Source organism: Mytilus galloprovincialis, chromosome 11 (genome assembly GCF_965363235.1).
Source record: "Mytilus galloprovincialis chromosome 11, xbMytGall1.hap1.1, whole genome shotgun sequence".
Lineage (NCBI taxonomy): Eukaryota > Metazoa > Mollusca > Bivalvia > Mytilida > Mytilidae > Mytilus > Mytilus galloprovincialis.
Window position 1 is genome coordinate 44,925,903 of NC_134848.1, and position 16,349 is coordinate 44,942,251.

At 32.6% G+C, this 16,349-nt stretch overlaps 1 protein-coding gene and 1 long non-coding RNA gene across 2 annotated transcripts in view; both read left to right on the top strand.

Annotated features, from left to right (window-relative positions):
- The first annotated feature begins 3,321 nt into the window (after positions 1–3,321).
- The window catches only part of LOC143052243 (uncharacterized), a 29,357-nt gene continuing 16,329 nt past the window's right edge, over positions 3,322–16,349 (top strand). The window contains exons 1-2 of the mRNA XM_076225233.1: positions 3,322–3,566; positions 12,770–12,909. Of these exons, the coding sequence (XP_076081348.1) occupies positions 3,506–3,566; positions 12,770–12,909 (201 nt within the window). The 5' untranslated portion in view covers positions 3,322–3,505. The remainder of the gene's footprint in view (positions 3,567–12,769; positions 12,910–16,349) is intronic.
- Positions 6,757–10,485, top strand: LOC143051181 (uncharacterized). The gene is made up of 4 exons (XR_012970631.1): positions 6,757–7,279; positions 8,139–8,398; positions 8,748–8,894; positions 9,545–10,485. It is a non-coding gene; the product is annotated as an uncharacterized LOC143051181 (long non-coding RNA).

Here is a 16,349-nt window from a genome sequence, read left to right on the forward strand (position 1 = left end):
TTCAAGCAAGCAAATAGTGTTTTTTTTTAAATAGTAGTATGTTGTATACTTCAAGGGGATGATGCAAGCCATTTATTAAATTGATCGAACAAATTCAAAACCAACTAACAAGTTAAACGTTACATAATAATAAATAAGTCTTAAAACTTTCAAACAAAATAGTTTTACATTAAGATGTACGTGCTCTTGTATACATCAAACATGGTTTTCAATACCTCGAAGTTTTCTTATCGATAGGTACATATTTTCATGTGATACAAATATGTATCTGTTAGCTGTTTAAATTTGACATGACTGGAAATATGGTTGATTATTTTATGCACATAGAAACATTGTGTTTGGTCATGAATCAATATCAAGCGCTCTGTATTCATTTTCCAATTTGACGTGCATTTCATTTACATTTTTTTCGAGGAAAAGTCCATTCGTATTTGTGCAACTAGAGCTGGGAGCATGTTACGTATGATGTCCTAAGCATATTTATTATCTCATCATCATTGATATCCGTTTAAATTGCTTGTTTAAAAAGTACTTTAGAGAAGTTTCAAATATCACTATGTTATTTAAAATAAACAATTTATGGTTTCCATTCCAAAGCTGGCTATTTTCGTTTATGAAATTTGACTCCAGTAATCAGATCATCTAACAAAACCGTTAACATTGTCATCATTTTATTAATTTGTCTACTTCTTAAATGATTGTATTCAGCTAATTTTATCATTTGAATATTTCGACATGAGTAACAAAATAACAAATCAAGTGAAAACAGCTCTGGAATCACGAAAACTCCGAACAGTATCAAGATCGGTTATAACGGGTTTACTCCTGGTTTGACCCACTTTTAATTGGACAAATTTCAAAGTGTTATGATGAAAGCACAACTTTCGTGTGTCGACTTACAGAAGGCAGAGTTAAAACATTTACATAAGTAACACAAAATGCAGGCACATTATATGAAACTCAAATTTTTAACGTTATATTAGAAGAAAATATTGTTGATCCAAATTTTTGACAAATTTTCAACCATTACGACATATTTTAAATGTCGATACGACACATGTATAAAAAATAATTAATACAATTGTTAACATAGTTATAGATTTATATGATGAAACCTTCAGAACAAAATTGAAAACAACACGTTTAATAATTTTTAGCGTCCGAAGCACTTTTCTGGATTTACCTTCGTCAGGAACGCTCAAAGCCAAACATTTGAGATCCGAAGATGTATAAGTACCGAAATAATGACAAAATTATGATAAAACACATCCGCAACCATTCCTTCTTCAGCAGCTATTATTATATATGGTAAATATTTTGGTGAAAATTCAATATATTGGACAATGGGAAACACATATGCTGGCATATAACATTATTATTCAATCGGTATGTGAATAATTTATGCAAACATTCTATGAAATGACATTGACAACCTGATCACATGCTTTTACACAACTGTCCATGTCAGGAGGTTTTTTTTCGCCCGCAAACATATCTTACATCATCAAATGTTGTTTGTTTCAGTCAAAAGTCTGTTTGGCTTCGGTTGTATATGACTTTTCAATTTAATGAGTATTTCTTTGATGGGTCAGAAATACATAACATGAGCAGCCTATCATTTTTACGCATCAAGTTTTTAATGACTAACACTATTCACTTAGATTTATTTTATTACCGTGAATAATATTATGTCTTTTTATGAAATAATGATAGCTTAACAACACCTGTACACTCGTGTTGGTTTATTTTTAATGTTTTGTGTAGTGTTTTGTTGTATGAATTTTTGTCTTTTATCAATAACCACAATTTCAATCCTCACTTGATCATGCAAACACATTATCTGTGTGTTACCCCTGGTCATTTAGCAAAAAACAGTCAATCAAGCTTTGATTTTCATGTTTGAAAATGCGTTACTTGTATTTTCAATACTTTATATAACATACGGTTAGTGTTCAACGGCGGTCGAAGTAAATTAAATAAATGAAACATTTCGTTCCTTCAATTCATCTAAAACCCATTGACAGAAAACATTTAATTTTTTGTTAGGATTTTTGAAACACCAGAATGAGATCAATAAATGTCATTACGATAGTACTTGTCTATTATGTAAGGGATATATGCCGATAAAAGTCAATTCTGTAAAATATTGGACAGGTCTAAGGCCGCAGAATGGACTGTTAGAGGCTTATATCTTACTTAAAACATTGTTTAACACGTAGAAAAAGGTAGAACAAAAGAAAAAGCAAGCAAAGATTTATTTTCATAAAGTATGAAAATTGTTTTGTGAATAAACATCTTTACATTGAAATATATTCTACATGTTGTCCCCTTTAAATAGTAACTCAACTTAAAAAATAGACAAAAAGAAAGTACAGCTAAAGGTAAACAACATGTATTGCTACATGAAGAATAAGACACAGGTTATGCGTTTCGTTCTTTTTGCGTGCGCAAGGACAACTCATAGTTTCTGTGAATACCTTTTTATGCGTTTTGTGCTACAAAATGGATAAAGTGATGAAATTATATTCTTAATACAAAATTGAGGAAAGAGATGTCGTTATTAGTGACTGCGTTGTTTCAAACTTTGGATTAAAATCAAATGTGTATTCAGAATCTCTTCAGATACGTTATTTCAGTGTGGATTACAAAGAGGATATAGTCAAAGCAGCTAATCATGGGAAGTTTTATATATTTTATATTTCAAAATGTAGTCCTCTCCTATTAATTTTTTTGTTTCTTCTCCGGTTTTAATTTTACAGGGTTAAAAAAGAAAAAAAGAATAGCATATGAAGACAGGTTCTTGTTGAACCATATCAAGTGCACCGCAGTCGATTTGATTTCAAATACATAATAAATATGAACAATTGTCATTTGTTGTTTGGTTGTATGTTTCTTTACATGATGAAAACAATTACGGTAATAGTTTTTTTATGTCAGTGATGGAACTATCATTTACCTGTAAGAATAAGTTATGCTACCTTTATTTTTAAGAAAGAAGAGGGCTATTCTTAAAAATATTAGACAGCTAAAACTAAAATAATGGTGTTTTACAGGTAAATGATAGTCCAATCAATGAAATAAAGAACAGGTAAACAATAGAATGACGTCACAACAATGTTTTGAATACTAATACTATATTTTAGATATCGGAATACCTTTGTAAATTATTCAATATAACATGATATTTTAAATAGAGAAGCTATAACAAAATGACAATATCTGAATTTCCAAACTTTTGTTTTCCTATCATATTCTCTTTCTCGATCTAAACATGATAAATATTAATACATCAGCAAGGAAGTACTTGTAATATTTGAAAATACAATTTGCAGTATTCATGTTATGGACACTTAAATACGATTCACACATCATTTAGGATACGGCGTTATTAAAAATGACACCGAGACTGCGCAGCATAATTATGGAAAGAGAACTTTAGAGTTTCGATTCTTTTTAGAGAGATACTTTTCAAACCGAATTGGCAAGTACCGTTGTCGATGCTGATATGAACAATTCAGTTATAATTATGATCTTGATTAGTTCAGTTATTTACATAAAGAGTGCAGGTAAGATTATAATAACTAACAACTATTACCTATCAGATACATCACATTATTTTCAATAAAGTTGATTTGGACTTTTTATCGATTTCTAATTTTACTATATAAATGAGTAGAGATGCATTCAATAGCACTTACTTATATGTACTTACAAATCTTCTGAATTATACTGAAATTTTACAATCAATCAAAATCAACCTGGCCATGCATGAAACAATGGATGATTTAAATCCTTTTTGATTTTTATAGTGGCTAGTTAAACAATATAATATAGATGCTGACCAGAAATATATTTATATTTATTCAATGAAATGCGCTTTATTCACAGTAAAAATATATCTCTGATACGAGCATCATCTTAGAGTTATATATTTAAATGGGTTTTATAATCATTGATAATGCCTTATTACTATTGCGTAACATATTTTACTTCCTTTTGGGTCGTGTTTTTTTTTTTTGGCTAATTCGCGGTACACTTTAATGTTCCTGTAAACGAAATAAAATGGAAAAGTATCAATTCCAACCTTCTTATCCCTGGGACTTTTTTCCCCAATCGAAAGATAACAGAGGAAACTTAACCGCATCAGTAAAAACAACCTGACAACTTCATGGCTAAAAACACAAAGGCAAACAAACAAAGATTAGATTACAAAACATAGCATAGAAAACTTAAGACTGAGCAATACGAGTCCCATCAAATACTGGGCTTGACATCAGGCAACAAGATTGAGTTACAGAGAGGGTTGCATAGCGTTTTATTGAGAGAAGTACAATCATTGGAAGACTATATATATATCACGTATGATAATTAACGACTGCTTAAAAATAGTAGGATTCAATTCCTGTAACAATAACTACTAAACATTTCTGTCCATATTTTGTTTCTTAATTGTTTAACCGATACGATATGCACTGTCACAACTCTCAAGCGATGTAGTTTTAGATATTACGCCATCAGAAAGATAAAAGGTAGTATCAAAAATGTGAGTTCTGTTGCAATTCTGCTGTTTTAGAATCCGTGAAAGGTAGCATAATCAAATGGCAGTTTTGAGTGTTATATAATTTGGTTCGGCGATGTTATCCATTGCAATATTGAAGAAGACATAATTCCAATATATCTTGTTTATCCAGAGTTATGATACAACTTTGTATAACGAAAACTATATTGTTTAATCTTATTAAGTTTTATATTTACCACTTTCTGATATATCCTTATAGTTTTAAACTTATACATCATTTTTATATCAACTATTTAAACCATGTGTTTTCGGTCCCAGACATAGCCTGTTATTGACCTAAACTGGTTTACGTTTATTAATTGTGACTTGGAAGAGAAAGTCGTCTCATTAGAACTCATATCCCATCTTCTTATATCTATAGCTGTATTTCCAATAAAATGTTCGGTATTTATTTCTTTTCGTTGCTGTACGACTTTAAATCAAATTTAGCTTTCAAACTGCTTAATCCGAGTTTCACTGATAAGCTTCATGTGCTGTTATACTTCAGTATATTTTTATACCATACATTAGCGCACAATAAACCTTTTCACTGTTCACATTATTACACAATACACTACGCCATAATCATTTTCGAGTCTACTCATACACAATTAGACCAAACACGTGTCAAATTTGATTTCTTTCAACTTTACAGAAAGCACCTTAAGTAGAATACGTGTTTGAGGGATTATTTATTTTTGACTTTTATATCTTTTCTGCTTACCGTATTTTATATAGGTTGTTCTTAAGTCATACCGTTACGCTTCTGTTGCAGGTAAGGGATGGGTTGTTCGCCCGCACACATGTAAACCCCTCCCCCAACGTATGTTTGTATCTTGAATTATTTCTCTCGAACAAATAAAAATATTTTTACTCTAGTTTTGGGCAGAAATTCTCAGTTTACTTTGTGAAATATCATACAGAGTCAAGGAAAAAATCCACCTGAGAGGATATCACTGCCATGCTGGACTTTTTGATTGACAACATTTTTGTTGAATTTGGAGGTTTGGTCTTCCAACAGACTAATGGAATCCCAATGGCAACCAATTGCGCTCCTCTACTTGCAGATTTGTTTTTGTATTTCTATGAAGCAGAATTATTCCAAGGGCTTGTGCAGAAAGGAGAGAAGAAATTAGCCCAGTCTTTTAATTTCACCTTTCGGTATATTGATGATGTACTGTCTCTTAATATATAGATAAATCTGCTTCATATTTAGACTTTTTTCTCGAAATGACTACTGATGGTAGGTTGAATACCAAAAATTATGACACACGCGATGATTTTAATTTTCCTATAGTCAACTTTTCATTTCTGTGTAGCAACATTACAGCGGCACCTGCATATGGAGTATACGTGTCTCAATTGATCCGTTACTCTAGAATCAAGCTCAAAGTACGTTGATTTTGTTGAAAGAGGAATACTGTTTTCTCAAAAGTTAAGGTCATCACTCAAGAAATTTAACGGTCGCCATCATGATCTGATTGGCCCTTATGACAAAAGTGTCTTCCTCAGTCATAATAACCTTCCATGATTACTGAACTGATCAAAGAAATAACACGACGGGTGCCGTATACGGTGAAGGAAATGCTTACCCTTCCGCAGCACCTGATTTCACTCCCGGGTTTTAGTGGAGTTTCGTGTTGTTTCTTATTTATCATTTATAACTGTTGATGTAAATGTCCTTTGGTTTTTTGAGTCTTTGTTTACTCCTTGGTTTTGATTGCTATTGTCTTTCAACTCTTGTTTAAATGAGTTCACGCTGAATTATTGGAAATGTTCTGTGTAGTGTTTCATAGTAAAATTGAGTGTTTATTTATCGTTTTCGAATCTAGATAATGATATTGTCTGGAGATATTACCACTTATTATTAACCAACTTACTACAATATGTATAGAAATGCCCATGCTTTATAAAAGGAAAATTTCGACATCTGGTCATTATGAACGGAGAAATTGCTACAGCCAGTCATTACGAGATCTCAGTCATGCATTACGAAATCACACCCGTGCATTACGAAATCACAGTCATGCATTATGAAAAGATGAAACGGGACATCGATTAAATCAAAATGTCGTTTATTTCTTTCATTTTTTTGAATTTATGAGGGTTGAGAATCAAAAAATTAAAAGTTGTGTTTAATATTCGTAAATACACACTTTAGCATTACTCTACACCTAAAGCGCCACCTGTACTGTTTATTTGTTTGAGCAGACTACCCTGCGTGAAAATGGAAGATGAAGGTTTGCCGTGGAGCAGTCCGAAGAAAGTTTCAGACAGATTTGCGAGAAACGGGGAGGATATGCTTGAAGTACTTGTCAATGACATATACCGCTATGAACAATTAAGTAATAGAGAAGAGTTGTTGGCATTAGCCAGCGCTCTAGCTGGTAGAGGTGTTATTCTCGAGGAGGTCCCCCTTGACCATGTTGACTCTGACTCTGTGGTCAATCTTGAGCAATGTGATGCCGCCATACATGTACAAAACCCTGAAGATTTACTCCAAATTTAATTCAAATGAGGTGAATGATGGTAGATATAAAGCTGTTACGATTAGTGACACTGAACAATTTATTCTTGCTAATAGAAATGCTAATACTCGCACCAAAACTAAATCAGATTTGAAAATGTTCTATGAGTGGGCTCTATCCAATGGCGAGATGCGGATGGTTGAAGACGTACCTTTTCCAGAGCTTGACGGGCTGCTCGCAAGATTTTATCTAGGTACGTTTGCACATTACTTAATCTAATATGCTAATCTATGCTTTACATTGTATCTCAAGTAATAAAAAAATAAGTAGTACATGTACAGTGAGAGGGGATAGGACCTTTATCGGGAAATATGGGATCGGGTGTTTTTAAGCTCTGTAGTTCGGGATTGACCTTTTCAGGATCTGAGAATTCTTTTTTTCAAATTTCAGTACCTTAGGATTTCATAGTTTAAAGCCCAGGATTTCGGGATTTCGTGATTTCGTGTATTTAAGCCCGGGATTTTGGGATCAGGACCACTCCTAGCCCCCCTCTACAGTGTAACTGTGTAAGGCCTAAGGGTAAGAACGGGGCACTCCCCATGATGAATGACAATATTAAGTAACATAGGGGTCAGTAATAAAATTAAATAAACCGTTTACTCCTTTTGATACTTACAATTTGACATATGACGTAAACAAATATTGTTCAATTTAACGGTAGTATATAAAAAAGACAAAAAAGGGCATTCCTACTGTCATAATATGTATTAACAACAACCTGCTATCCTGTAAATTTCTTATGTAACCCATTTAGTATAAAATGAGGTTGTAAAATGTGTATGCCAATTGACAATGTTGACATCAGGCTAACCCTTGTAATAGATAAAAAAAAACAAATCAAATTTGATTTATTTCAATTATAATTCAGAATCATAATTCATGTAGATAGGTTTTGCTCCAGTTAACTAATTTTAACCCTCCAAATATGTACAAGTCTGCGAATAATGAACCTGAAATATAAATTTTCAATTGTTACTTGTAAATGTACATGTCAACTTGTTAATCTGATTGTTCAAATTTTTGAATTAAACAATACTTTTTGTAAATTTCAGGTGTACGACGACGTGATGGAGAAGAATATGAACCTGATACATTGTCAGGAGTTCAGAACAGCATTGATCGCCACCTAAAAGACTTAAAGATAAATGTCGATATTAAAAAACATGAAGCATTTAGTCACTCTAGGAGAGCTCTAGAAGCTAAAAGGAAAGATCTAAAATCTCAAGGAAAAGGAAACAAAAAAAAAACAGGGCTGAACCATTGGATTCTGATGAAATACAAAAATTATACGAAAAACAAGTTCTAGGTGCAGGTATGTATAGTATTAATATTAAAACTTAAAGGTTCATAACTTCACAAATTTTGTGCCAGTCCTACATCTGTAAGGCTAAGTTGTGTCACGCCTGCATGTCTTAACAAATTTTTGTGTGATAAACTTTAAAGCGTCCGAGTATACTTAACAGTACTACCAGTACTAGGAATTGGAAAAATTCAATAATATGCCATCAAATTATTTAATGTGTAGGAGTTGTTTCCCTTTAACCATCAAACATGAAAATATGTTTTAGTGAAATGGGAACATGAATATTTCATACTTCAAATTTTCGCACTACAATGTAATTACATGTTCATGTATGCTTATGATTTTTTTTTCTTTCTAGCCAATCCAAATGCATTACTGAACACAGTGTGGCTTAATAATGGAGTTCATTATGGCTTCAGAGGAAGACAAGAACACACAAACTTAAGATTAGGAGATTTAAAGTTGCTTAAAGATGGTTCTGGAACAGAGTATGTTGAATTCTATGGTATGTTTAATTACGTTGTATGTATTTTAAACTTTATGCCATTAAAGAAGACCAATAAAGAAAAATATGATTTTAATGGAACATGCAGTAAATTAATGATGATCATGATAATTTAAAACAAATATCAAGACATAATTGATTTTCATATATATTTTTCTCATTAAAATTCATTTTACAAAGTAACAATGTGCACAACTTAATATGATTTTTTAAACTGTTCTGAAATGATATATGTGTCGAAAACAGCAACCTGGTCCGTGGTGAACGTGTCAAAGACAGCAACCTAACAAAAGAGTTAAAAACAACTCAATGCAACCCAAATTTCTATTTTACAAAATTACAACTACAGATAAAAACACATAACATAACATATTAACACTGTCAACAACATAAGATCATTTATGAGAGTTCCAAATAAATATTTGCAAAAAAGTTGTGTTTTTTAGGGCCAAAGTGTCATTTATTAATAAATATTTTCCTTGTTGTATTTAAAAAATTAGTGCAAACAATAAACAAAAAATGAATATGTTTCTTAAATGCATTTAAATTTTAATTTAGACTAATTAAAAAAAAAAATCACTTTATAACTCTTTTAATAGCTACCCCTAACCCTACATGTCCATGAATAACTTTGCTTTTTTATATTTTAGAACGCACCACCAAAACAAGAACTGGGGCAAAATCAGGAGATGTCAGAGATGTCACTCCAAAAATGTTTGCTCAACCTAACAGCGACTATTGTCCAGTTAAATTGTTTAAGTTGTATGTTTCAAAACGTCCAGAAGACCTCAGGAGTGACCCAGAGTCAAGATTTTATCTACGGCCCTTGCCTAACCCTGATAAAGATGGTGTTTGGTACTGTCGTCAGCCTTTAGGGAAGAACAAGCTAGGTATGATGATGAAAACAATGGCTGAGACTGCTGAACTTTACGGTAGAAAGGTGAATCATTCAACCCGGAAAACATTTGCCACTACCTTGCTTCAATCTGAGCGTCCAGTAACAGAGGTAGCTCAATTGGGAGGCTGGAAAAGCATTTCCACACTAACACACTATAACATTCCTTCAATCAAACAGCAATGTAAAGCATCTGAAATCTTAACTAAAATGACCACTCCAGAAAGATCAGATGAATTGGATGCTGTCAACTTAATGAATGAACCTGAACACAGCTTTGACACAGTAATAGTAAATTAACCTGAACACAGCTTTGACACTGGACCCAATGACAACAATACTGATAACATAAACAAGGAATTAGAAACTGTTATAGAAAAAGAGAACATACCAAATCCAATATTTTCACAAAGCAGTAGTATGAATTCGAAAATGATATCAACAGCTACAAGGAAAGAAAGCAATCCGTTTAGTGTATTGTGTGGGGCAACAATCACAGGTGGTGTTATAAACTTGAATATTTACTCTGGGAAAAGGAAGTATTATGAACTAGATAGTTCACAAGAATAAATGGAACCTAATATTCCATTATACATGTATGAAAATTTCAATTCAGTGATACATTGTTATGTTGATTTATTTGTTCATGTTGATTAAAAAAATCAATGGTATTTTTCTTCCTTATATTCTGACTGGCACCATGTCTATGGGCACAGAAAGCCAATGCATCATTTTATACTTTAGAGTTCACTACAAGGCTTCCAGCATTGTGAATACAAACACAACAGACAACTGTTTACAGTCAATACAAAAATAATGATTGATATATGATCTTTTCCAGTTCTCAAAAATAAAATTCAAAGCAAAAGTACTAGTGCACACACACAAAAACCAATTCCATCTAAAAATTAATACCATATTTTATGAACAAAGACATATTTCTTATTAAATTTGTCAACAGAAGCATGAAAGTGCATATGTCTATAATGGCCCTGATACATATATTCTTAATATTGATTATGGACTCTGACTGTTCTGGAATGAAGTTGGTTAATAAATGTATCAATATATGGACTTTTTCATATTGGCCCTGTAACATACCCTTGGTATTAATAATGGCCTCGGACAGTTGTAATGGCCCTCGGCGCTGCCTCGGGCCATTACAACCATCCTTGGCCATTATTAATACCTCGGGCATGTTACAGGGCCAATATGAAAAAGTCCATACATTAATACTATAACATTATACAAAACAATCAATCAATCTTCGCTATTCATGTTTTTAATGTGTATTCGTTATTTTCAATACTTTATACAACATCAGGTAAGTGTCCTAAAAAGCCGATGTACATCTAATACAAAGTGTTTTTACAATTAAAGATTTCATATATGTTCTAAATACAGGTATGAGACACCTGGATACCTTCGTTAATTGTTAACCGTATCATGTATGACAAATCAACTCCGTAATGTTAATCGAAAAACCATTACATAAAAGTTCCACCTTATCATGATTAAAAATAACAAACAGTTCTTTTATTAATTGTCATTAAACATTTATAATGTTTATGGCAATACAAGTGTAAACAAACAATAAACAACAAAATAAAAAAAAAAAAAACAAATTGATATACGGTAGTTAATCCAATAGACACAAAATTAGATACAAAATGATGGCTGGATTTTTTCAACAGGTGTTTTATCAATAAAATTGAGATGGTCAATGTCACAATTTCTTTGGGCGGCTCTATGTTTGCCCTATGGTACACAGGGAAATACAATGTAGTCCATAAAGTGTATTTCAAAGTTGTAAGTCAAAATGGGCTTGACCAATTTATCAAAGAGATTCTTTTTGACATCGAAATAGGTAAATAGTCCAGAGAGGCTGTTTTTTGCTCTAAGGGTCTTCTAGACTATGTTCTGGTTACTATTACACTTTAAAAGACAAACTACATGTTAAAACTTATATTCAGTTACATTTTGTTTCAAGTTTTTTGAAAGGGGGAATTATCCTAGTGTGTTGTTGGATAACCATATATGTTGTCTTTCTGATATTTAAGGTAAATTGCCAATTATCACAAACAATGTTAAGTTTATCAAGACTTTTTTGTAGGCCTTTCTTGATTTCAGATATTATAATATCATGAAAAAGTTGTTTTAATTTACACATTCCATGCTATAAGCCGTATGGCAAAACGACATTGAGACTACACAACATGTTGTTGGTAAGGTACCTGTTGAATTTTTTTAATCAAGATACTTTTAAAAACTTATAAACATGTCCTTTTGCTGCTGAAAGGTACATGTACAATGCAATAATGTGTGTAGTATCTTTTTTCTTGATTATTGAAAATTAAGGACAGGCTGAATTGTATAATGATTGAAATCGAAATCAATACTATCTAAAATAAACTTTACCGGCTTATTCACTGCTATTGAATTTTCAAACAGTAGATTTTGGCTTGGATATATCTATTGTTACATAAAAACGTATAAACCGTCAATTGAAATGTTATTACTTCATATTTTGGAGTCACTTTGAGTAATATAATGAGTTTTTATTTTCGATCCAAATAAACCTTAGTATAAAAGTACTGAAATATATGTTCTATCTAAATATTACACCTATTCTATGCTCATACAAAAAAAAAAGTAATTAAAAAAATGATGAACTCAAAACGGAAAGTCTCTAATCAAATTGCAGAATCAAAAGCTCAAACACATCAAACGAATGGAAACAACTGTCATATTCCGGACTTGGCCCAGGAATATTTTTTTTGGCTGCATTTGGAAAAATATCCTAGTAGGTATCAAAATCTCAATATTATCATGTCTAGCAATGAAGAGTATACATTAAATGATACTTTGAGAGTTTAATGATCAAACTAATATAATTGCAGATAAAATTTGATACAGGAATGAGATTACACAAAAAAGGGAACCAAAATCGCATGTCATATGAAAATCGTCTTATTTTCAGATTGTGCAGTGCTTTATAAGTGTTACAGCTTCTATAAGATTTATTGGGAACACACAACACAGAATGATAACGTTACTAACATTTGGTGTGAAAAGTACTGTAGAGTATCTCCTACACATTATCGATTTTCTGGAACAATTGTAAGTAAGTCTGTAATGCTATAAAATGAATTACCAACTACAAGACATATATGTCTGCATCAAGTATATCAACTTACGTTGGTTATCCAAAAATAAGCACAATCAGAGCAATTGGCCTTTAACAATCGGCACCTGTGCATGCAATCGTAATTTGAAATTTTAAGTTCAATATCCGAATAACTTAATTGAAATGTGTTGTAAGTAAAATTGGAATGTAATGAATAGATTTTTATTGATGCAGCTATTCAGATATGCAGCAATGTCGCTTAATTGAATTGGTCAATGTGAGACACATCAAGTTTGTTTTTATTGCATAAGAGCACTTTTCTAGCTCTTCGAAGGTTTTGGTACATTTACATCCTTGGATTATAAATGTTTGGCTTTGAACGCTCTTGGTAAATCTAGAAAAGCGCTTCGGACGCATGAAATTTGTGAAAAAGGTGTTGTTTTCATTTTTCTGGTTAAACCCTTATCCGGAATTGTGAAAAAAAAACAACATGAAAACTGTCATGCTTATTTGATTGTTTTTGTCATTATCTAACATATGAATCTATAGCGTTTTATATTCCGATTTAGTTTTCCTCTCAGTTCAGTATTTTCGTAATTTTACTTTTAAATAATCAGTATACTTTTTTTTTACGCAATATAATTTCCGAGGCCTTATTCATCATAAAACGTTTCTCCGAGATAATTTCATAGCAGTTTTTTATCGTCATAGTGGACCACTGCAGTATCAAATTACAATAAAGTCTTATAGAAAAATGTAACAATATTCATTTTTCAATTCCGACTTTTTACGTTACATTGCGCCTTCCACAATACTTTTTTGAATGGGTAATTGATTGCCTGCCGGTGTTTAAAGACCAGCGAAAAAACCAACGTATGCCTATATGCGCCGGCGGCCGATTTGTTATCAAATGAAGTGACTGTATCTATACCGGAAGCAATAAACCCGGCTAACCTGGGTTAATCCGCTGTGGCAGATAAAGTACTACAGTTGGGTGCAGACCAAGCATTACATGTAAACGGGCCTTAAAAGTTAACGCGGCGTTTACTCGTGTGCACTTCATGTAAACGCCGCGTTAACTCTGCGTTAACTCCGAAATTTTAGTAGACATAAATAGTAAACGGGCGTTTACTTTCGCGTTTACCCTCGCGTTAACGCGAAAACCGCGCGTCTTCTAATTTTGTAAAGAGTAAACGGGCGTTTACTTTCGCGTTTACTTCGCGTTAACGCGAAAAAGGCGTGTCTTCTATTTTTGTAAAAAAAAAAAGTAAACGCCCGTTTACTGTTTGTAGTAAACGCGCGTTAACGCAGATTGACCTCGTATCCTGGATACACTGACCTAATATATCACATGATAAGGTACATCAAAATATCCATCTGTCCATTTTCGACCAACATATTGACGATTGCATTAAATGAAATGACACCTCTTTAATTAATTTATTGAAAATTAATCATTGCATATAAGAACAAAATGGAAATTCGTCCTGGAGCAGTAAAACCATTCGTGAGAGGATATTAAGTATAAGAAGATCTTGCAAAAACATACTGAAGTTAGAGATGAGTTGATACGATCAGATAATGTTCAAGTTTCTAGACAGGGGATAAGTGCATTTCTACGACGTTTTCGTCAGAGTGGATCTGTTACTGACTTTAAAGTAAACACTAGACAGAAAATGTTACAGGAAGTACATCTAGAATTTATTGACGAAACAATTCGTAATAATCTATAAATATCCGCTAGATAAATGTTTATATTTCTAATAAAATGTGTTTTTGAATGTTAAGGTTCAAAACACATATACGTAAAATATTAAGTCATTTTAACAACATAAATAAATGTACAAATGCACACGACGATTATTTTATAAGATACACAATTAGTTAACGCGAAAAGTAAACGCGCGTTTACTTTCAAGTGCACGTAAAAATACAATTGAGAAATCTGTAGTAAACGCCCGTTTACTTTTACGTGCACGTAAAATTAAACTTGTGAAATCTGAAGTAAACGGCCGTTTACTACTGACTAAACGGACACAGAGTAAACGCGCGTTTACTCGAGTAGACATTAGAAATTTCCATTTTGACCGCGTTAACGTTAATGAAGTAAACGGGCGTTTACTAGTAAACGCGAAATTTAAAGTTCACTAACGAAATATGTGCATGCCGCGTTAACTTGCGTTTACTTTATGTAATGCTTGGTCTGCACCCAACTGTAGTACTACAATTTGTGAGTCGCTAAGTAATCACACCAAGTTTTTCAAGCATTTTAAAGGATGGCGTCACACATTTGGCGTAAATCACCTGATAACATGTTGCCACATTGCTTCGAGAAAATTGCCTGCCAAAGCGTTATTTGTCAATTAACTGATTTTGAAGTTGAACGTTTACTTTTCTACATTGGCTAAAGGTATTGGGGAAGTGTTGAGATCTCATAAACATATTTAACCCCGTCGCAATTTTGCGCCTGTCCCAAGTCAGGAGCCTCTGGCCTTTGTTAGTCTTGTATTATTTTTTAATTTTAGTTTCTTGTGTATAACTCGGAATTTAGTATGACGTCCATTATCACTGTACTAGTATACATATTTTTAAAGGGCCAGCTGAAGGACGCCTACGGGTGCTGGAGTTTCTCGCTACATTGACGACCCATTGGTGGCCTTCGGCTGTTATCTGCTCTATGTTCGGGTTGTTGTCGCTTTGACATATTCCCCATGTCCTTTCTCAATTTTATACTAATTATTTCATTGTCAACCAAGAGGAAGAAAACCTTTCACTTTCCAAAGAAATATACATCTGTAAAATATGCAACAGCAGTCTATCAAAGTTGCCAGGAAAAAATCCCTCCATTCGGGAGCAACGTTTTAACTTTAAGGGGCGGGAGGATTATAGTGATTTTGTCTTTTAAACGCTATCAAACTTTTCAAAATTTAACAATATAAGGTAAGGTGAAAATTTTGATTTTTTTGTCATCTGCTTGACAACATTATTTGTCATCAAATTGTGGATCAGAATATTTCTTTATACTGAATCTATTGGTATCTGATAGTCCAATGTAATTGTCTCAATATAAATAAGAAGATGCGGTGTGAGTGCCAATGAGACAACTGTCTATCCAAGTCACATAAAATGTCAATTTGTAAAAGAAAAACCATAATAAGACAAGTCTGTATTTTTTAAAGACAAATATTGCAGTCTTTGCATCGAATACAACACAAGAAACCCGGCTGTCACTTACATGGGGCTTAAAGGAACAGCGGCTGTGATAATCTGCTAGTATTTCTCAAATACAAGTCCTTTGTTGTTAACAAGAAATCATGAACTATTATCATGTTCTGTTTTATATCAACATTTCAAAAAGTCACATTGTAATTGTTGGGAATGCTAAAATGTTTGACTTACTTTGAAAGTTAAAAATGAATATACCGAAGAGCTC